Source organism: Pelobates fuscus, chromosome 3 (genome assembly GCF_036172605.1).
Source record: "Pelobates fuscus isolate aPelFus1 chromosome 3, aPelFus1.pri, whole genome shotgun sequence".
NCBI lineage: Eukaryota > Metazoa > Chordata > Amphibia > Anura > Pelobatidae > Pelobates > Pelobates fuscus.
The window spans coordinates 63,584,013-63,607,869 of NC_086319.1; the positions used below are offsets into that span (position 1 = coordinate 63,584,013).

Here is a 23,857-nt window from a genome sequence, read left to right on the forward strand (position 1 = left end):
ATTATTTCACAGTCAAATTTCTAGTTTTTCTTTTTTGTAAATATATTTTTATAGAATTTTTCAGTTTTCAGTGGTAAACGATGCAATCGGGACTCGCAGGTCCCACATTTTCGCTTGGTTACCATCGATTGGTCTCGTGAGCAGAATTGGCGACTCGCAGGTCACATTACAACATTAAAAGTTTCGAACTGTGGGACGCGCAGGTCCCCTGAGTGAAGATGAGCTTGTAATAGAAATACGTTATTTTCGCATGCTTCGATAATTAGTAGGGTGGACACGCAGGTCCATACATGTTTAGACTGACATGCTTCGTAAAATTGCAGCATAGTGGTGAGTCGGGATGGTCAGATCCCATGTCTAGGTCACGTCCTAAGGCGTATGTGCCCAAGTCAGATTCGTGTACTGTGTATCGCAGACCTATGTCTCGATGTCCCGTAGGTCATCTGGGTGTCTTGTTTCATGTGTCCTGTGGTAGTGAGCGTGTGTAGTGTGAGGGGGTTGGGTAGGGGTCCAGTCCGTGTGGGGTCGGTCTCCGTCAGGGGGGGGTGTCACCGTCTACCTCTGCTTGGGTCTCGTATTGTAGTCTTTGTGTGAAGTCTGGTTTGGTGGTCGTTAATAGCCAATGGGCCCAAATTTCTAGGTATTTGTCGGAAGCGTTAGCGGCGCTCATGTTGAGTTCTTCTATTGCCCTGAGTTCTTCCATTTGGGAGAACCAGGCCGTCAGTGGTGGGGTGGCTGTCTGCTTCCAGAATTGTGGAAGCACCTGTTTGGCTACGTTTAGGATTCGTATGGTTAAGGATTTTTTGTACCGTGATCTGGGAGTCTGCGTATGGTGTAGGAGCATGGCTTCGGGTGTGAAGGGTGGTGGTGCATCGGAGAACGTGTGGAGGAGACTGTGTATGCCATTCCAGAAGGGTCGGATGGCCCTACAGTCCCACCAAAGGTGAAGTGTGGTGCCTATCTCTGTGTTGCATCTCCAACAGAGTTCTGAGTGTTCTGGGTTCATAGCGTGGAGAGCGGCTGGGGTGCAGTACCAATTTGTAAGTAGCTTAAAGGCTGTCTCTTGCGTCTTGCTAAAGACTGAGCAGTGATGCACTAGATAGCACATATCCTCCCAGTCTCCGTCTGTGAATGTCTTACCTAGCGCCTGTTCCCATTTCCCCATGAATTTCGGTTTTTCTGTCGGGGTTTCCCTTTGAAGTGAGGAATAGATGAGTGAGATCCCGTGCGGTTGAGGGTTTGGGTCTAGGCACAGTCGTTCGAACGTAGTGGGTTCCCTTGTCAAGGCTATGCCTCCCGGGAGGGTTCGTATGTAGCTACGTAGTTGTCTGTATTTAAAGTGGTGTAGTAGTGTGGGGGTGGCTCCCTCCAATAGGTTTGGTAGCGTCTTGCAGTCAGGCCCGTCGAGTAAGTGGTGTAGTTTGGGGGCTTTGTGGTGTATCAAGTCTCTGAATGAGTTAGGGTCCGAGCCAGGTGGGAAGCTGTCGTTGTGGGTCAGGGGAAGGAGAGGGGACGGGTGGGGCGCAAGTCTGCATCTTTTTGCCACCCTCTTCCAGACCTGCAGTGTCGCGGCTGTGTAGGGTGAGTATTGTCCCCCCGCCCCCCCCCCCACCTGCCAAGGCAGAGTGGATAGCGGTCTCCCCGCCTCCACCTCTTCCACGGTCTTCCAGCTCTTGAGTACCTTTCCCTTTGTCCACTCCATGACTCTTTGGAGGTGGCAGGACTCGTAGTACAGGGCGAGATCCGGCATAGCCAAGCCTCCCCTGTCCTTGGGCAGAGTCAGTGTGTTCATCCTAACTCTCGGCCTTCTTCGGTTCCAGATGTATCTACCCATCGCTTGTCTCAGGGTGGTAAAGAAAGATCTGGGGATAGTGATTGGGAGGGCTTGCATAAGGTACAGTAGGCGCGGGAGAAAATTCATTTTAATAACTTGGATCCTGCCTAACCAGGATATGTGCGGGTATGCCCAATCTGACAGGTCCCGTCTAAATTTATCTAATAGGGGGGCAAAGTTTGCCCCATACAGGGCTTTGGTGTTCTTGGTCAGCCATGTACCTAGGTATTGGATCTTCTGGTCTGCCCATTGGAACGTGTGGCTCTGTCTCAGTGGGGCGGCCCTGGTTTCGGGTATGTTAATATTCAGGGCGTAGGACTTTGAGTAGTTAATTTTAAGATTGGATATTGCCCCGTATTCCCGGAATGCTTTCAGGATGTTCGGGAGCGAGACCTCTGGGTGGGTGACAAAGAACAGCCACCGCCACCTTATGCTGTGTGTCACCTTTCGTGATACCCCTTATGTCCGCATCATGCCGCACATGAGTAAGGAAGGGTTCGAGCGCCAGTACGAATAAAAGGGGGGACAGGGGACACCCCTGTCTTGTGCCGTTATGGATCGTCAGCTCCCTCGTCACTGCCCCGTTAACGATAACATGTGCCGTGGGTCCGTCATATAGCGCCTCAATCCAGCCCCTGAAGTGCGGTCCCAGCCCCAAGTGCGTCAGTGTCTGGAACATGTATTGCCAGTTAACTCTGTCGAAGGCCTTCTCTGCGTCCGTGGATAGCAAGGGAAGGCCATCGTTGTGCTTGCCCTGGCTATGAATAAGGGTCAGTGCCCTGACTGTGTTGTCCCTAGCCTCGCGGCCCGTGACAAATCCCACCTGGTCTGAATGTATCAGGTGGGGGATGTGGGTTTGGAGGCGCGTGGCTAGGATTTTCGCTAGCAGTTTAACGTCACAGTTGATGAGTGAAATCGGTCTGAAATTACCGCATTGGTCTCTGTCTTTGTCGCCTTTCGGGATGAGGGTGATATGTGCAGTCAATGATTGTTTGGGGAGGTGGTGTCCCTCTCGTACGGCATTTAATGCGTCTAGTAGGGGGGCGTATAGGTGGTCAGCAAACGTCTTGTAATACTTCAGTGGTAACCCGTCTGGTCCCGGGCTTTTGCCCTGTTTCGTCCCTTTGATGGCCCGAGTTAGCTCGTCCATTGTGATGGGTTCGTCTAGTCTGTTGGATGCATCTGTATCGATTGTCGGGAGGGTGTGTGCTGTCAAGTAGTTATTGATTTTCTCTCGTAGGCCGGCTTTCGCCGTATCCGAGTGGGGCTGTGGGAGGGCATATAGGTCGGAGTAGTATCCCCTTATTATGTCTGAGATTTTGGAGGGTAGGCGCTGCAGGGTGCCTTTCGCGTCTCTCATTTTGTCAATGTATGTCATCTGTCTCCGTTTGGCGAGCATTCTCGCCAGCAGTTTTCCACTCTTGTTACCATGGAGTAGGAAAAAGGCTTTATGTCTGACCGCGTCTCTGTGGTGTTTCCTGTGGAGGAGGCCGGTCAATTCGCGTCGTAATTGTAGCAGTGTCGTCTGGTGTGTTTGATGTTGTGCTTTTTTATTGAGGGAGTCTAGTCTTTGTATCTCTGTCACCACCTCTTTCATTTGGTGGTCAGTCTGTTTTTTAAGGGTGGCACTCTGTCTGATGAAGTGTCCGCGGACCACGCTTTTATGTGCCTCCCACCTAATGGTCGGTGACGTCTGTTCGGTCGGGTTTGTCCTGAAGTAGTCTTTTAGTTGTGCCCCTATGTCTGTTGTTAGGTCCGGTCTGGTGAGCAAGTAGTCGTTGAGTCTCCACTTAGAGAGCCTCGGTCTATAGAGGGGGGATGCAAGTGTCAGGGTCACGGGTGCGTGGTCCGACCATGTCGCCGTTCCATGCTCCGCGCCGCGTGTCAGTGGTAGGTGGTAATGTGAGGTGAAGAAATAATCCAGCCTGGAGTATGCGTTGTGTGGGTGTGAGAAGAAGGTGTAGTCCTTCTCGTCGGGGTGGTGGGCTCTCCAGCAGTCTATCCGTCTGTGGCGTGTTAAAAGGGATTTAATTTGGTTGAGGTGTTGTGTCGGTACGCGGGATGTGCCAGTGGATGAGTCCCAGTGTGGATGGAGTGCTACGTTTAGGTCGCCCCCAATTATGAGGATTCCCTCTGTGAAAGTCTGTAGTTTTTTGAGAGTATTCGCTAGGAATTTGTGTTGCCCGTGGTTAGGAGCATAGATGTTTGCGATGGTGTAGGCCTGGCCTGCGATCGTGCCCCTTATGAATAAATATCTGCCCTCCCTGTCTGTCATCTGGCCTCCCTCTTCAAATGGGACCCGCTTGCTAATCAGGATAGCCGTGCCCCTAGATTTTCCTGCGTGGTAATCACTATAGTATCCCGTCGGGAAGTGGTGGTCGGTCAGTTTCGGCCTACTTCCTTCCCTGAAATGTGTCTCCTGTATCAGAACAATAGAGGCTCTGTTAGTATGGAAGTCCCTAAGTGCCCCCGAGCGCCTCTCTGGTTTGTTGAGGCCTCTGGCATTGATGGAGAGGATGGTGAGGTCTTCCGGTGTGAGGGCCTTTTGTGTCATGGTGTAGCGGGGTAGGTATCAGTCAGGTCTTAGTGTCCGGGAGGGTGTTCCGTCAGTCGGGATCGTCTGGGCGGGGCTAGTGGGTAGGGGAAGGGAGAATGTGTGTGTGTATGTTCTTGTCCCTTTTGGGCGACAAGGAGGTGTCAGCGACGGGGAGTGGTAGGACCGCGGGCTCCTACGGTCCGCGGATTCCACTCACCTTTTGAATGTCGCTGTGTCCTACGGGGTTGTAGGAGGAGGTAAGGGGACTCCGGGTGTGTCCAGCCCTCCCCGTGTCCACGTGGTTAGCGAGTACCTGTGAGTAGTGTTTCGGTCTCTACTCGTCGGGTCCCTGTGAGTTCCTAGTTCGGCTCTGTCTGCCGGAGTCGTGTCCTTGGTATGATCCTCGTCAATGTGTTTCCGGGTCGGGTGTCCGTGGGCCGGACATGAGTGCCTGTCGTGTAATGAAGCAAGTTTAGCATAACGTAACATAACAACCATGCATGAGAACTTATGCAATAACAAATTAAACAGTACATAAATCAGCATCATATTCCATAATACATGTTCCCCTTTCAGAGTTTTCGGGCTGCACCTCCCCACTCCCCTTTCCCCCCCTCCAGGTGAGCATGCCCTTGTCTCTGATCGGGTCCCCTCTGTATCCCCCCGCGGGGCAATCCCCTCATCTCTAGGCCTCTTCGGGCGTTCCCTCGTGTGTTGTTGCCAGGTTGAGTCAATGAGTGGGGCAAGTGTCGTGTGTGTCGGGTTAGCTAATGGAGAATGGCTTCAGGGGTGTGAGTTAGGTCCACCGTACCTGGCTGCCTAGAGTGTCTACAGTTCCCTCTCAGCAGTTGTGTGCGTGTCTGGGCTGTGTAGGGATGAGTGAGCCCCGCCGGCGGGGCCCCCCCCGCCTGCTCGCCAGGGTCATCACAGGCGTACCGGGGCCCCCGCGGCGGGGCCCAGTCAGGCGGAACCACTCTCTCTCCCCCCCTGGTGTCGGGGTGGGGCATGTCCCCCAAGCGTCTCATGGCATTCGTGCCTGGCACTGGGCTGAGGGTTAAATGTATCTCCCCGTTGGGTCCCCATTCCCAACCTCCCCCAGCGGGGCCCGGATTGACCATAGGTGTCACCCCCTCACGAGGGGCCTCTCTTTTCTTCCCCCCCAGTCTGAGAGGAATAAGCCGGGGCAAACGGACCCCTACCGGTACAGTGACCCAACAGTCCCCCCTCCCCCCACCCCCCTCCGACATCTTGAGTTACCACATGTTGGCCTATGTAGGCCTCAAAGCGTCCGTATAGAGTTCGTACGAGGCTGCTGCCCCGAGTGAGGTGAGAGTCCCACGGGATGTTACTTGCGGTTATGTGCTGTGATCGTCTCTAGTGCTTTTATGGTGCAGTCCCCGAAAGCCTGGTGGCTTGCTGGCGGGAGCCCCTGCTTCTGCGAGGTAGGGGTGGAGGTCCCCGCGTGTTGGAGTTCATGGTGTAAAAAGCGGCGGGGTCCGGCCAGGCCATGTGGATGGGGGGGGAGTTGCAGCTCCACGGTTAAATCAGCAAGATCTTCGGGTTGTCGGACTGTAAATGTGCCCTCCGCGGTGATGGCCTGTAACCCAGTTGGAAAGTTCCATCGGTACCTAATCTTTTGAGCCTGAAGAGCTCTAGTGAGGGGCTTCATTGCCCTCCGGTAGGCCAGAGTGGCCGGGGAGAGGTCTGGGTAGAGCTGTACCCCTGCTCCGTGTAGGGTGATCCCCTCCATTCCTCGTGCCTTGCGCAATATGTCTTCCTTGAGTTGGAAGTCTGCCAGGCAGCAAATCGTGTCTCTGGGGGGGGGGCCTCCGGGGGACCCCTCGGTCTTAGCGCCCTGTGAGCTCTGACAAAGTCAATGTTAGTTGTAGTCGGGCGGCCTAGTATTCTGTTGAATAGTTCCCTGAGAGTATCACGGATAGGTGTGTTTTGGTCGGTCTCTTCGGGGATACCCCTCACCCTGATGTTCTGTCTGCGGCCACGGTTATCCAAGTCCTCTATGTGTAAGGCCATCTGCTGCATCTGAGCAGTGTGGTTCCGCAGGGTGTTTGCAGAGGCAGATTGGGTGGACGTCAGGTGGTCGCAGTCCGCCTCCAGCTGCGCCACCTTGGTGTGTAGGCCCTGAATGTCCTCTCTGAGGGAGTGCAGCTCCGCCGTAATGGAGGACCGCAGTCCTGAGTTGGCCTCCTTCAGGTCTTGTTTGGTCGGGAGTGCCCGGATTAGTTGCACCCACTCAGGTTGGGAGTCTGGGGGTGTCTGGGTTTGCGGTCCCTGAAGTTCGCCGCGTGGCGATGCTGGGCTGGAGACGGCTGGCTCCTCCGAATCGTTGGAGGCCTGAGAGGCCGTTTCGGCTTGGGACGTCAGGTAGTGCCGCATGGAGGAGGGATTGGCACCCTTCGGCGTGTCGGCGGGCTTGGCAGAGTGTGATGCCCGGTGTGTTTTACCCATGGTTGCTCAGTATTAGTGCTGTGACGAGGATCGTTAGCTGAGCCGGCTGAGGAGCTCCGGGTTTACGCCGCCATCTTCCTCGGCCTCCAAGCCACGCCCCCTAGTTTTTCTTTTTTAATGTACACTACTGTTACACCAGATATGAGTTGCACTGGTGTGACACTGTGCCCTGGAAGGCCCTGAAATGCACACGTGTGAAGGAAACTGACTGCTATTATTTCACAGTCAAATTTCTAGTTTTTTTTTAAATGTACACTACTGTTACACCAGATATGAGTTGCACTGGTGTGACACTGTGCCCTGGCAGGCCCTGAAATGCACACGTGTGAAGGAAACTGACTGCTATTATTTCACAGTCAAATTTCTAGTTTTTTTTTATGTACACTACTGTTACACCAGATATGAGTTGCACTGGTGTGACACTGTGCCCTGGCAAGCCCTGAAATGCACACGTGTGAAGGAAACTGACTGCTATTATTTCACAGTCAAATTTCTAGTTTTTTTTTAATGTACATTACTGTTACACCAGATATGAGTTGCACTGGTGTGACACTGTGCCCTGGCAAGCCCTGAAATGCACACGTGTGAAGGAAACTGACTGCTATTATTTCAGTCAAATTTCTATTTTTTTTTTAAATGTACACTACCGTTACACCAGATATGAGTTGCACTGGTGTGACACTGTGCCCTGGCAGGCCCTGAAACGCACACGTGTGAAGAAAACTGACTGCTATTATATTACAGTCAAAAAAGTGTTTTTTTTAAATGCAAGCTATTGTGACACCAGATATGAGTGGTGGCACTGGGCAAGTGGGCACAGTATACGCTGTAAGCCTGACACACACGCTGGCAGGCAGGCAACTGCAATTAGATTACACAGGAAAAAAAAAAGCAGACTGATGTTCTAGCCCTAAAAAGGGCTTTTTGGGGTGCTGTCCTTACAGCAGAGATCAAATGAGTCCTTCAGGACTGTAGTGGACACTGAATACACTAGCCTAGCTATCGATTTCCCTATTAAAATCAGCAGCAGCTACACTGTCCCTCCTCTCACTAAGAATGCAGCTTCCGAATGAATCTAAAATGGATGCTGTCCATGAGGTGGGAGGGTCTGGGAGGGAGGGGCTGCTGCTGATTGGCTGGAATGTGTCTGCTGACTGTGAGGTACAGGGTCAAAGTTTACTCAATGATGACAAATAGGGGGCGGACCGAACATCGCATATGTTCGCTCGCCGTGGCGAACGCGAACAAGCTATGTTCGCCAGGAACTATTCGCCAGCGAACTATTCGGGACATCACTAGTGGCGATAAGTGTTACTTGATTCTGTAGGTTGGTCCCATAAAACATACTGCTGTATTGGATATTAATCAAAGTGGCCTTAACAAATTTAGTTTGCAATATCAGACTATCATATTAAACTTTTCATGTGACCGGTTGGTTCTCCATATTCTCACTTTTTAATATGGAAACAAGGCCACATTTAAACATAATTTTTAGGTAAATTACAACCCCGGACACTTCGTACACCTAAAACTCTTGATATCTACTGTATGTCTGTGTAAAGGTTTCATTGTATAGAGGATACAAACAGTTCTAGACATACACTGATCACATCTGAAATAAATATGTAAAGATGTTGACCAAAATAACTAGAATGTGACAAATTACATATTTAACAAGATTTATTAGCAGTGGAATGCTAGCTACGCAACATCTGAAAGTGTAACTGGGTTAGTGTAGTTTAAATCGGATCATGCTTTTGAAGGCACTATACAACTTCACAGACACAGAACTAGAATATGAGATGTGTGTCAACTCCATGTCCTTTCCACTACCATGAATGCACAGTTATCAAACTTGCAACTGAGATATTTTAGAGTTCTTCTATTGTTTCTATCCCTTTTTTTTGTAGTGTAGACTTTTATTTGGAATAATCCTTCAATACTAGAGCAAAAAAAAAAACACTAAACCCAAAAGTAGTATTAAAAGGTTATATGCTTTTATTTATTCTAATTTCAATTTATGTTACGCATCTTTAATTGTGCCTAATACTGGAAACAAAATTACCCCCTCCTATACACTGATATTGTGTTCTACCTATACTATTTATACACATAATGATATTTAGTAAAATCATTTTTTTTTTAACAATATAGCATCATAATGATGAATGGACGAATTGCCTTAATTCTTGCAAGATCCCAATGTTAGCACAATATGAATTTGTTGTGCTATAAACAAGTTACATAAGCATGTGCTCTAACTCTGAATAGGCTACAGAGCAAACACTCTACAACACATTGAACTGGGGTCATCAATAATAAATGCAATAAAAGAAATGGCAAAACACAAGAACATTTACTGTAGTAGGTTACTTTAATTTATACTAAGCTGGGTATACAACTTTCATCACTTTATCCAGTAGTTGAATGTTGAAATGGTAAATGTAGCACGTCTCTTTAATCTAGCGGAAACAGTCGTTTTCTTAGCCATTTAAATTATTTTTATTTGTAAACCGGTAATAAACTTTTTCCTGAACAGTATTTCTCTTTTTAATCAGAGTCTAAACAGGAAGAGAGTATCCAATGTGAATTAAATATGCCTTCTAATCTGACAATAATCATTAGTAAAACAGAGTCCTTCCATTTTGTGTTATTTTATTTAAAACCAGCTTGAACCTTTGGCACTTGAGCACATGGCAGCAAGCATTGTGTTTATTTTTAACCATTCTTAGTTAAATGCAAGTGTTGAACCACTTCATTCATTAAAGGATTAATCCAGACGTTGTACTCCCCGTACTCCCCCGGTAAAAATTCATTCAGCTTTAAACGGTTTCTAAAATTATCTGTATCTTGCTCTCCCCGACCCAGGTCGCAACCTTTTCTAGGCACAGGAAATAGTTATCAGGTCATATACTGGTCAGATGCAAAGAATGTGAAGGTTTCTGCCCCTGTCTTGCTTGAAGTGTGTGTATGGGTGTTTTTTTTTCTTCCAAGTTCCTCCTGAGACATAATCTGGTCAATAATATTTCTTACAATATGTATTATGGTATTTTCCATTAACCTGACTTTTTTTTCTTTTAAAATAAATGTGTGTCACTTCACATGTGGCTGTAGAATGCTCTGTTTTGATAGACGCACACATGGAATCGAAATTAGATACATATTTTAGTTCATGTTCTTTATTCATAGGGAAAAACTAAACAAAAAAAGGGCTAGAATAGAGATGCAAGTGAAGCCCAAGAGCGAAAACTAAAAGACCACGGCCATAGATTTCAGAGGGTCTTTCTTGTGAACTAGGTTTGCACTCTGCCAGCAGAGCACATCTGACCCATGGAGAGCACTCCTTCAGATCAACAGTGCCTCGGGCTTACTACTTTCTCCGAGAAGTCTAACATTTCAAGCATCAAGTTGAATTTCTTCTGGAGATGATTAACCCAAACCCATGACAGATTTTTTCCAAGATATCCAACTCCTCATGTTTATTTTATCCTGGCTCTTTTGTGGATGTATTGGACATAACTAACCTACTCATTTTACATGTTACAGGGCTGATCGAGAGCCATTCATTCCTTAAGATGAGAAAATATTTCAATGTGCAGGCCTCTATTGTTGTGTGAGCTCACACTAGATAATATGAAACAAAGCTACACGGCTCTTATTTTAAAACTCAAACTTCCTCTGTTTCATCACATTGCCAGATAAAGATCTTACAAGTTTTTGGAAATGTATATGTTTAAGTTTTACTTGCTACATACGGAGCAAGAGTTGAACTGCTTTAATTAAAAAATGACTGATCAAAAAAGCACACACACACAAAATAAAATAGAAAAAACCTCCTGCTGTTCCTATTCTTAAACAGATACTTATGCTTTTGTTTTCAGGATGATTCTTAAATAAATATAAGCTTTTTTTTATCCTGGAGCCTTGCGTAGTAATAGTTTGGTCTACATATCTCTGTATACCATGTCCAATGAAAAATGTGGATAGGGTGACAAATGTGAAGCTAACGCATGGACAACCTTTATGGGAGATCTCAAGAACGCAACGCAAAACTATTTATAATTCTTTCGAGTAGACAGCGTTTTGTTGTCTCTGTTTAAAAAAAATCAACTTGATCAACTTGTTTATGAACTTATACTGGTTCAGTATATTTCCAAACAGTGTGAATTAAAAAAATCTATTTTTCCAACAAAACTAAAGCAATGTATTCAATAAAAAAGGACAGCACATGCGTCAAGAGTCATGTACCTCAAGGATACTGCTCAAAAAGTTTCAAAAATGCTGATGTTGTAATTTGCAATAATATGAGGTCTTTAGATCTTATAAACAAATGAGCAATAAACTGGCCACAAGAGTCCAAGAGTGATGGACAAAAAATGAACTACGTATAAGTCTTTATTTTTTAACAATTACCCCCAGCACAAAATAAAAATATAAAAAAAAAAATCATAATGCTATAAAATAACAAACATGGTGAATGTACAGCTTATACTAATTTTATTACTATAATTAGATCACTAGATGTTATAGAAAAATATTTAGATTACAAACAAGCAATTCATTTAGTTCTAACATGTTAAAGCACAGTTTGATTTTCAAGGTAATACTTGGGACTTTAATATGAGAGTACTCTGCCCAGTACTGTAAACAAGGTCTGCTATTTATTTTTGTGTTTGTGTGTGTATAATTAACATAACAGAAAGGTTAAAGCATTTCCCTATACAACTAGACAACAAACACAAAAATACAGTGGAGTTACTTAAACCAACACACATTTTTTTTTAGTGTTTGCAAAAATGATTAAATAATTTTCCAAAAACAGATAGCAAAGTTCACTAATTCAAACCTGTCTATATATAATTTAATCCACTGGATCTAACAATTACCAGTGCTAACCGCAAAGGTTCAATCCTAGACACATGAGGACAACAGGCATACACACTGCCAAGAATGATATCATTTCTTAACACTATTAAAACACGCCTGAAGGTGGCCAACTCCTAGTTACCGGAGTACTCACAGCAATAAATAGCCTAACAATTCACACTTCTAATTGCAAATTATGTTTAAATAACAAAATTCTTTTGAGATAAAGTGATTATATACATACACACATACATACACACACACACACACACAAACAACACGGGCCTCACATTCACTTCTCCCATGAACTTGCTTGCCTGGATGCTAAAACTCAGACCGGATAGATTAAAAAGATTTGCAGTGCATTCACTAGGCTTCAATATGATGCTAAAATATCTGATTTTATTACAGCAGTCAAGAGCAAAAATGTATTACAGTGTCTTTAAGCATCATAAGCCGTGTGAGTGAGCTCTTTCCATCGCGTCTGTACACACTATGTACAGAGATGAAGACACAATTTAAAACCAATCCTATTGGAAATTCTGTATGCCTTGTGATTTTTTTTCTATAGTCTTCATTAATGTGTATGTAGTGGATATCAGTTTGCACATACAGCTGTTATGTTTTTTGTGTTTGCATGCTGAAGATGTAAAACGCTGGCAAGTAAAAGGAATTTTTAAATATATTATATTGTAAAATAACAAACATTCAGGCCTCAAAGTTAGTTTCCTATAGTAAAAACTATATCTTACAGGCAATTATCATTATCCTGATCAAAAATACAACAACTTTATTTGAAATTATTTAAGATATTAGATTCAATGAAGTTAAAGGGTCAACATATGGTCAGCTGATTTCTTAATATCATAGGTACCCCGTTAGAAAAATACTATCAGTAGGTTACTTGTTATATGGTATACTTCTTATTTTTAGAAAGAGAGGGTAAAAGAAAATCATCAATTTAAAGAGGAACTGTCATTTCCCATAATTTCTCATTTTATGCTTACTTAACTCGCATATTTAGGAAACTTTAATTTGTGAGGTGTGAAAATGAAAATTAAATATAGACATTTACACCTCTTTACTTCGCAATTAGGCACCTCCATCCTAGCTCCTGGGCAATCACTGATTTTAGTTTTGTCCTCTGCACGTGGCAGTCAGTGCAAACAATACATTAATTAACTGATTTTGGAGTAAAAACATTTCTGTACTATAAAGTGACAGGGATAGAAAGAGATACATCTGTAGTTTTAGTCATTAATTGTCAGAATTCAAAGTAAATTTAAAATTTTAGGCCACAATATTGCAATTGCAAACATTAGATTATTCTACTGTATGTTGTAAAGCTACTTTGGCCTAAAATTTTAAATCTACTTTAAATTACTGACCATTTACACTTTAGTGAATGCACTTTTCTGTGTTCGCTCTGTAGTCTCCAGGCGTTAGTTTGGCTGCCCTACGTTCATTACATTGGTTAAAAATACAACAAAATTACCATGATTAGTTTCTGTTAAAATATTATAGTTTTCTTTTTTTCTTTTTTATATACCCCGCAAAGGCTAAACTAACAGTAGTTGCTAAAATTCCCAATAATAGTTTTTTTTTTTTTTACATTTTTCTTGTTTTGCATGTTTTAGGAGGGTTTGATTAATGTTTTGTACAATGTCCAGATTTTAGCACAATTTGTGCAAACTGTTGGGATAACACACACACGCACGCACGCACAAAAATATTTTACCAGGAAGGATACATTGAGATTTCTCTCGTTTTCAAATATATACATATAAATATATACATATACATACACACACACACGCACACACACACACACACACACACACATAGATAAGCACATAAAACCACAAATCTACACACATATAATTAGAAAATTCAAAAAGTTCTAACCTACTACTAATAGAAAAACAAAAGAAAACGGCATTTTACAACCAAAGCAGTAAATTTCCATGTGCAACATTAAACTATGCCTTCCAGACATGATTACAGGCAAAAAGATGTTTGCTCACAAATTTCCACAATATTTTTTTACCTTATTTTGTTACATACCACCTTCTACCATGCCTTAAAGCAAGAGAAAATCCTTTCGTTAATATTGCATGATTCAGGAGAGCTGACCTCCTTTAAATATCTATTAAGAAAGTATGTTTTATCTTTAAGAGTAAACGTGCTCCAATTGACTCCCTCCAAGTGTGCTTTGCCATTTAACAGGGAACATATGTGATGTTAATATTTCTACTAATACTTGACTAATGCTTAATGAAAAATGAAAATGTTAGAAGAATTTGCACTTTACCAATTGAAGAAAAAAAAAATACATTTTATCACTTAGCTTGTTTCTGCTTTTCATTTTTCATCCATTAAATGAGAAAAACAACACACACAACATATATAAAAATAGTTTATAGAAATATATATATATATATATATATATATATATAAAAACATGGTTTATAAAAATATAATAAATATTTAAGGTTTAAAGTTATACTGCTTCTTAAATACATAAATATGTAAACTTCACTTTCTGTATATATTTGAATCAATGTATAATTTTTAATAAAAAAAAAAAAAAAAAAAGTTCAAATATATTTATGCAAGTACCACTTTGTGCATTTCATACATTTTGGAAACTAAAAGAACTGAATATATATCTTCTTTAAAAAAAATCATGGATGCTTGTAGTCAAAATGAATTATTTTAAAATACGAATAAAAAAAACATTCAAGACTATGTAAGGGAACTTTTTGGTGTTTTGTGCTTGCCGTCACAACCTATTTTACATCTTTATTTTGGTGGACATCAATGTGGCTTTGCTGTACAACAATATGCAATATTTGTGTAGAAGACAAACACGTGCTTTTAAAATATCTACTTCTGACTGTTTGTTTAAAGCTTGTCAACATAGCAGGTCAACTTTGAAAAATGTAGCGTGTGGTTGAAATTTGCATGGATTAAAAAAAATGCTACTCTTGGCACATCCAGTAGTAATTATGCATTTATCTTGCATGCTCAACATAGGGAGAAACAATGATCAAACAGAGCATGTTGGCAAACCTCAATTTTATGAGTAACATCTTGTTTATGGGGCCAGTGATAGGGTCAAAAATGAGAAAATTGTATGATCTTCCCTGTCCTATGACTGTGTGAATATACGACATATCAGTACAATCTAGAAAATCTTAATAATTTCATAAAAAGCTATTTACTTTTGCTTTACTGGAGTATTATGAACATTTGCTTTCTACTAATTTAGCAGACTGCTTCCATTTCTGAAACACAGATTAGTCTTATTTAACACATGATGATAATAGTCTTTGTATTTTTCTCCAAATGGTTAACATAAATGTTTTTTTTTTTTTTTTAGTAAAAAAAAAACCTAAAACAAAACTATACCAAATCAAGTTTGCTTAAAGTCTTTTTTTTTTATTTTGATGCAGAATATGGTGTAATATCTATGAGAATAAGGATCAAAATGACTTTTTAAAGAAATTATGTGGACTTTTGAAAGCGTTCCAAACCAGGTGCTTTCTATTGCAGCAACAAATTAACTATTATCCACATCAATAATATAAATTACACTTATTTAAAACATAACTCCAAATTTAAAACACATAAATCCATTAGTGAAAATTTAAATAGTGACCGTTGCCAGCTTAACACACTGGTAGATTAATTATATGATGCAGTGACAAACGGAAATCATTTTAGTAATTAAAAATGAAAATGAGAACTCTAGAGAAGACATATATAAAGTACAGTGATTTTAGAGTTTTTCCCAAAGATTCTCTACATTGCCTCTTTAAGACATAAGACCGTAACGTACAATAAAAATCTAATATTAATCACAGAAATAATAATAATAAAAAAAAAACAACAACAACTAAATTATGTTCAAAAGAATTTACAACTGCATCAGAAATAACAAACATTCAATGTAAGTACTCACCTTGAAAATATTCTACTTTCATCTGCGGCTTCTTTGGTGGTTTCACAGGAAGATGTTTATTTTCATTGTTTTTGAACAATGCCAAGCGCACAGTTGGGTCTAAATGAAAAAGGTTCATGTTAAAATTAAAAGGCCAAGATCCTTTTTTTTCTATTTGTTTTGCTCTCTTTAACCTTACTGCACTCATAGTATCGGATCGTAAATCAGGTAGAGTTTGTGTCTGAACAATGACCAACTTCATAAAAATAAAATAAATTATTCCATCTATATAAAAAACAACCTAAACACTAATATATACACTAAGATTTAATGATTTCACTAATTCACATCATTATTTGCTGTGGACAAGATTGCAATGCAAGTATAATCTTCTCATCGGAGGTATGCTATTACATAAATCATTAAAATGGTTTTCCCAACATACAATCATTGTGATTGTATATACATAGAATGATGTATGCATGCATAAGTACCAGTACATTTGCATCCAATTCTCAACACTTTCTAAGCGAACTGATTCTAAGGTCTCCAGCTTAATCATTTGCATATGCATGAGGATACCCTACAGCTCACTGTGGTACACACTCATTGGAAGATATGTCTAAAAAGGAACATTAAGTAGTATACAACTAAGGATCAGAACTTTTCTAATCAAGAAACAGCCAAGTAGATCAAAATAGTGAAAGCCTAGACTGCCATTCTTCAAAAACCTTGAACCAATTTTTCTAATACAGTTTCAACTTCAAAGGATGTCTGTGTCATCACGCGTCTCATATGTTTGAGAAGTGCCTCTTCAACATGGGATGCTTCAGAGAGATTATTTCAAAACCGCAAACACTGAAATGCAAACCTTTAGATCTTAATTTTATAAACTTACTGAAATTATGACAACAATACGCAGCCATACCTTCACTATGTCTGGAGCACAACACAGAAATTAAATAAATAAATTCCTTGTTTACTGTCTCTCCTGATTCTAAGGATATCCTTTGCACATTGTAAGAAAACAGGAGTTCCTTTTTCCATAGGGTAAATATTTTAATATATTGGGTCTTTCAATTACAGCTGTACAGACCGTATCTGTAATGGATTAGTGGAGAATGAATGATATACGAAAACTGCTCGATTGGTATTACAGTTCTCTACATATGAAAATAGGATTAGATGATTGCTCGGTTTATCGTACATTTTGAAAAACAATGTATATTTACAATGAAAGGCTTTCACGTCTGTGGTTTATGCAGGTCTATGGTCCACAGTTTATCACTAGAACGCACGCTTTAAAAAGAAGATGCCCTTCTACTAATGTTACCATTGAAAACAGTTAAAAGATGGAACACTGTCATGTTCTTTGGTTTTCAGGAACAATTATTCAGTATACACTAGCTGTAACGTGTGCAGTTACACAAAATGTACTCAAATAACCGATATCTGTTTCAGAGGATGCCATAAATTATGAACCTTTCTGCTCTTGGAGGTCCTAGTCATAAGCAGAACCCATTTGTAAAAAATGAAAGGACTGTCTCTTTGAAGCTGCATGCTTGTAGGGATGATTTTGTCTCTAAATTAAATCAAGCATTACATTAAATTTCAGCATCAGGATATCCCCTTCTTAAGAGAATAGCCACCTCATGGAGGTATTATGCCAAATGGCAGTTAAGCAGCTCAATTCAGATTATCATGTCACAGTGGTTTTCAGCATTACAGATAAGAATCATAAACAACAAGTGGCACACTATATTGTTTTGTCTGTTATCAGGTGAGGAGGGACACAAGGAGTGTTTAGTAGGTTAAAGGCATTGTTCATCTTATTTTGAGCATATTCTTTAACATGAATTTACATATACACTGAAGCGCCTTATTACACATTTCATTTGATATTTTTTTTATCACATTATTACAGATACGTTCAGTATTTTACTGCAAGATAAAACCTATTTAATTCTGTCTTTTGCCACCCTCCTCAAACCACCATCCATTTAACCTGTCTAGAAAATGAGTCTAATGCTCTGCTAAGTCTAGCCTAACAGTTCTGACTCCAGTGAAACATTCAGGTCTCTTCTTGCATTGTGGATCCACCTCCCAGACCTCAACATCTAGCATCAACACACTGAGCCCCTCCAACTCTGCTGCATGTAGATCAATACACTAAAGCAGTGATGGAGATAATAATGGTCATTATTTTGGTTATATATTAATGTGATATTTAGGGAGATCAGAAAAAAACAACAACAACATTCTTAACCACTGATAGTGTAAAAGGTGGCAAAATAAAAGGGTATGTATGTATGTATGTATAAGACTGGGTTGTGTCAGTTAATGTTGTTCTTAATATAGATAGGGTTATACATTAAACTAAATCAGATGGGAAAACAGAGGCAAAAATAGCCCATCTGGAAAAAGTATCCAAAGTCTCAGCTTTCTTTCCACTCTTTTTTGCAATTCTAATAAAAAAAAAAAGTAAAAAAAAAAAAAGTATAGTGAATAACCGCAAGTATATACAAATATTATATTTCCCTCATTATATTTCCTTCATTATATTTGACCAAGAGGGAAATATAATGATTTTTCAGGTCAGATGGAAAGAGAATTGCAAACAGTCACACAGAGAGGCAAATCATCTAAATATTGCCTTTACTTTAGGCATCCAACATGGGCCGTAAAGAGTCACCATATACCCATCCCTACAACCAAGATCAGCCTGCAACATTGACAAACTGTGTGCTGGATGTATCTGTGAACGCTTTCATTTTAACTAGTCTTCAGATCAGCATGAAGTAGAAGTAAGTATAGTAAAAAAGTAGTTTTTTTCCAATACCTACACATCATTTTTGTTGTTGCTCAACTTAATACAATAATTTCTTGTGTTTTTTTTCTCTCTAAAAATGTGATAAGTAAGTTGTTGGATATCATATCTCATTCATGTTACGTAACAATAAGTTCCTTCATTAATCTTCCTACACCACACATTTACTATGCAGTCAGTAATTGGCTGTAAATTGTTTGCTGAACCACACAATTTGTGTTAGCATCTTTAAACAATGGGCAGTTTTTGAACCTTTTCTGTTGTTGCTGCTACCCACAAAAAAGGCCATGGTACAAAAATAAATTAGATGAAATAGGGCAGGACTGGAAGTGGTCAGAGGAAGGGAATCGACTGGACATAATCAAAGCTAGATAGTAAACTTGACAGGACAAGATTTTATGAAAAAAATAAAATAAAGGACTGATCTAGACTTCACTTGATGGACTGACAAGAGATGAACAGGTGTTGACTGGCAACGCAAGGGGACATTGCATGAATTTCTAGTGTACTGTAGCACAGTTGTTGATCGTGGCTTTGAATTTAAAGAAATATAGTGTAGTGACAAATGCAATGCCTTGAAAACCAACCAAGAGACTGAAAAGATCATCTTAAAATTAAATAATTGTGGCCCTGCACAAATGGTTGACTTCACAGAGACTGCTCCTTGAAATTAAAAACAGATATGGTGAAATCCAGGTTTAAAACTCTGAGAAATGTAAAAGTAATTGTCTATGCCAATGTAAGTAGGATGTGACGCCAACGGGATGGATATATATATATATATATATATATATATATATTGGATCCTCCTTGGATCACTGATGTGACTTGGCAGAGCTTCTTCAAATGCTGCACATAGGTACAAGGACAAAAACATACCACAAAAAAAATTGATATATGTAAAGGTATAAAATGTAACATATTTTGTCAGTATGATTAATACATCTGGTAAAATTCTATGTGATCTAAACACAACATAGAATTGCACAAAATATCAAGTCCAACTTCTGGATAATTCCGGGACAAAAAGCTTACTGCACACCTTGCTTCTGAGGGACTTGAATAAATATGTTTGCATCCATGTCCTGAAAAAGGCTGGCTGGAGCATGTTATTATTGTGGGATAAGCCTATGTCATAATGGGGAGTATATTTCCTTCTTTGACATCCCTTAGATTTTTCTTGATTGTATCTACCACCACTACCAGTCCAAAAAGTCTCTTAATCATTCTGGAGACCTTACTTTGGCTTCAGGGAGTTGGTCAGTGGATTTTGCCACTGATGATGTCATAACAGCATAAGCTGCACATTACTTGGATAGAACTTAAGCAGGGTTAACGGTCTTTGGTGAATCTTGTTTTTCTTTTCTTTTTTCAAACTCAAATTTTATTTATTATCATGTGGTCTCCTGCATGTTACTTTTCCAAGACTCAAGCCTTAACGGAATGGAAAATGAGATGAGATTTAATCCCTTCTTGATAAACTCAACCAGCTTCCAGTTGCATCCACATCGAGGTGTGTGCCAGTTTGTCATTGGGCATTTTACTTTTTTTTTTTTTTTTTATGGTCATTCTTTCTTTATTAACAGTTGGCAAAAAAAACAACAACAATACTTTGAGCATAAAATAGCAGGTATGGCAGCCGCAGTGATACAATATTGCATATAAAACAGGCATATGTTGGAGAATGGAGACTGTGGTATTTTAAATAATTAACGTAAGATAGTACAGTAAACTGAACAGTGTGCATCCTATGCCAACGGTGTGTGTCATAAGTGGCAGATAAGGCATGTAAGGGCAAGGAGCAAGTAGTCATTGGGATAAGGATTTTAATGTCGGTGAGAAAGCATTAAAAGTGGAGCGAAATAAGGCATGATCGAAAGCAGTGCGCATACCCAGATAGTGACAATGAGATTCAACAAAATTTAATAAACTTAAATTAAACGCAAGTGACAATAAGAGATGATACATGTAAACGAATAATTAATGGCATAATGGTGCGTGAGAGAGTCAAGGCACTGGTGCTTATGAGCGATCTCCTCAGCGGTAAAACCTTCTCAGGATCCCAGGGTGCAGTCTTCAGAGGCAAAGGGGTAGGCAGCTCATTGGCCTGTGTAGCCAAACCAAGTTGTTGTAGGATAGCAGCTGACTCCAACGCTTCACTGACCTTCAGTGAACCAGAATCTCTATGGATGATCAGACAGTAAGGTGGGATCCATTTATACGGACCTGATTAGCAGCCAGAGCCTGTGTCAGAGGTCTCATGGACCATCTCCACTCCATGGTAGCCTTAGAAAGTCAGGAAAAAAAGCTGAGAGCGTGCTCCTCAAACCAAAGAGGTGTTCTAATGCACACAGCCACCATAAAAGCCGTTCGGTCTTTGTTGGAAATGGAAGAATATATATCTGCTCACCCCTGGTAGACTGGTGGTAGGTCTGAAAATACGGTACCAGCCATCCAAGTTCATGGATTTTGCTAGCTTAGTGAATCATAATTAACCGTAGTGAACAATCTGCAAAATAAGTGCCGAAGCTCAGCAGCTGTAATGTTTTTCCAGCGCCGCTTATCCTCTAGAACTGCCATGCGTTCCTGGATTTGCGCTTTTGCCCGCTGTATAGTGGACAGATGCTGCTCCAGGGCAGCAATGCAGGTCTCATGAGTGGCTTTGTTCAGCTCTGAACTGTAGAGACAAGCAGAGGCCCTGTTGATCTCCTTCCTGAACTGGCCAAAGTCGGCCTCGATATTGTGGAGTAGTAGACTTTTTACTTTTGATATCTGGCATTTCTTATTTTATTTCAAATTGCCAAACCCTTTGTTGTGTGGTAACCTGAGCATACCCCAGTAGTTTTAGTTCTTATTTATTTCAATATATTCCAATGACAACGGGGTAAACAAAATGCCAAAATAAAACAAAAAACACCATGTAAAATATTGCACCCACTTCGAATATTTACTGGTTAATTGCCAAGATATAATTTGCCAATGTAATAACTAAATATTTTATGCAAAACCAATTATATTATTGGTATTTATAGCTCACTATAGAGCTATCACTCACAAATTTTGACTTTATTTTATTAAATAAGTATTTTACTGGAAATACAAAATTGCAATGTTTTGCTCAAGTACACACGTCAAAATAAAAAAGGGGACTCTGGCAGAACACAACATCTCCAAACCTAGAGTTCCATGCATTTCACTGGAAGCCTGATTAAACCAGGAGACACTGAGGCAAAGTTCCCAGCTATGGCTAGTTGATACAAAAATTAAACTTCAAAATTGTGTGCTGAAATTACTAAATAATTTAGGCTAAAGACATTTTTAAATCATTAAATAAACTTTTCTAAACAAATATTCTTGATCTTGAAAGTATTTGCTCATATTTGTTTCCATTATAAGTGTCTAATCTCAATGAGGAACAGACTGTTACAATGCCTTCAGACATTGACTATTGACAATGTCTCATTTTTTCAATATTTTGGGGGTATTAAACAGGGAGGAATGTTCAATGAACATGTATTTATTCTAGTATGAGATAGATGATGGAAGTATAAAGCATGAGTGAGGTCATTTTTAGACTAGAGCAATATTTTGATCCTTTCCATCTGCTTTTTGAAGGTACTAAATACATCTTGAAAGACCAAAAGCGAATATAATTATGATTTTATGGTTATTTTCCACTTTAATATTTGTACCTCCAGGACAGAACCATTTGGTGGCAACACGTTGTTGAAGAGTAAATGAACTGCCATCTTTGCACAGTTTATAAGTATTTCAGTAAATCTACGGAACTTGTCAAAAATAAATCTTAAAATACAATACCCTAAAACATTACATTTTCAGGTCTATAATTCTCATATATCTCAGCAGGTATGGTGCAAAATAAGGTAATACTGAATAACTAGCTAAAACTGTGTTGGTGTAAACAATGTATATACATATACTTTAGATAAATATGTGTGTGTGCGCTTACTACATATTTTTAATTTATCATCTCTATTGTGGCATATATCTTAATTTTACCATTATTTGTATAAACCTACTACTATGGGTTTTTTTTATTAAAGAGGGATAAAAAAGAGAAATAGTTAAAAGATCAGGATACAACTAAAAGGAGTGTGTGTGTCTTGACCTTTAAGAAGGATTCAAATCCTTTCATGTGGGGTCAAGCAAGGATTAGTTCTATTTGGTATTCATAAGACTGTTTTAATCCTGTACCCTGAATTTAAGAAAACACCAGAGGATGAAATATAATAGAACAGGAATGTTTTGTATTATTTAGTGGTGAAATAACACATGACTATAATGCTTGACATCAAAAAGTTGAAACTGCTCTCAGAAGGCTGAATTCAGTATATTAGAGAATTGATAATAAGTCCACGTGAGAAATACAAAATGTTGCACAAAACCAAGAGATAGCATGAACAATCCAATGATTGTGTATACTACATATAAATAAAATAGTAGTTGTACTAATGGATATATTCACACCAAATGTTCTGGAGACGAATTTGGTTTGTAAACATTACACTGCAAAATTAATTGGCAGTGCGATATAGTTCATAATAACAGGTCAGATGGATTTTATTTTAATGTACAAAAGTTAGATTTGTATCACATGTATTCATGAAAAAATAGAACAACCAGCAGAGTATGTCATCTTATATATCTTTACATTGGACTAATCTAGATAATTTATATAAACAGCATGTTAAAACGGGTAGTAATTAGATCATTCCTCCCCAGTGTCTATTTTGGAAAAAACATTTAATTTTCAGACCCAAATCTCATGCAAGCCCTTAAGCTATGTGACTATACTGAAGATCGAAAAAGTTAAATTTACACGTAACTTTGAGAAATACACAGTTAATCTAATAGAGTTGTAGGTGCACGGAACAGCTTTTCAGCAGAGCTAGTAGATATTAATTAAGTGTAAACATTAAAGAAGTCTTGAAATAGACACCCTATGTCCTAAGCAGGAACAAATAAGAAGTTGGTACTCTTAAGACAAGGAATTAGGCAGATTTGATGGGATAGTTCACTTTTATCTTGTCACCATCAGACTTTGCTAACCCTGTGTTCCACGCTTGTGGAAACTAAGAACATTTGGTTTGTGTATGTGTATCACGGCTATCCATATCAATAAAGCTCAAAATAGCATGTGGTTAAACGGCAGTCCATGTGCTTATAAAATGAGTTTGTATGAATTAAATGGATTGGTCTAGTTATAAATGACTTGCCTAATTACATTACTATCATTAGGTCACAGTCACCTAAATATCCTATGTAATGAAACAAGCCATACTCACTTACCATAAATTGCCCTATTTTGGTCATTTGAAATAGTGGGAGATGTGCATTATATACACTTACCATGAAAACAACTAA

The 23,857-nt window shown here is 40.1% G+C and overlaps 1 protein-coding gene across 1 annotated transcript in view; it reads right to left on the reverse strand.

Annotated features, from left to right (window-relative positions):
* LRRIQ1 (leucine rich repeats and IQ motif containing 1) overlaps positions 1–23,857 on the reverse strand; it is a 172,344-nt gene that overhangs the window by 39,610 nt on the left and 108,877 nt on the right. Inside the window, exon 22 of the mRNA XM_063447131.1 lies at positions 15,667–15,765. Within this exon, the coding sequence (XP_063303201.1) occupies positions 15,667–15,765 (99 nt within the window). The remainder of the gene's footprint in view (positions 1–15,666; positions 15,766–23,857) is intronic.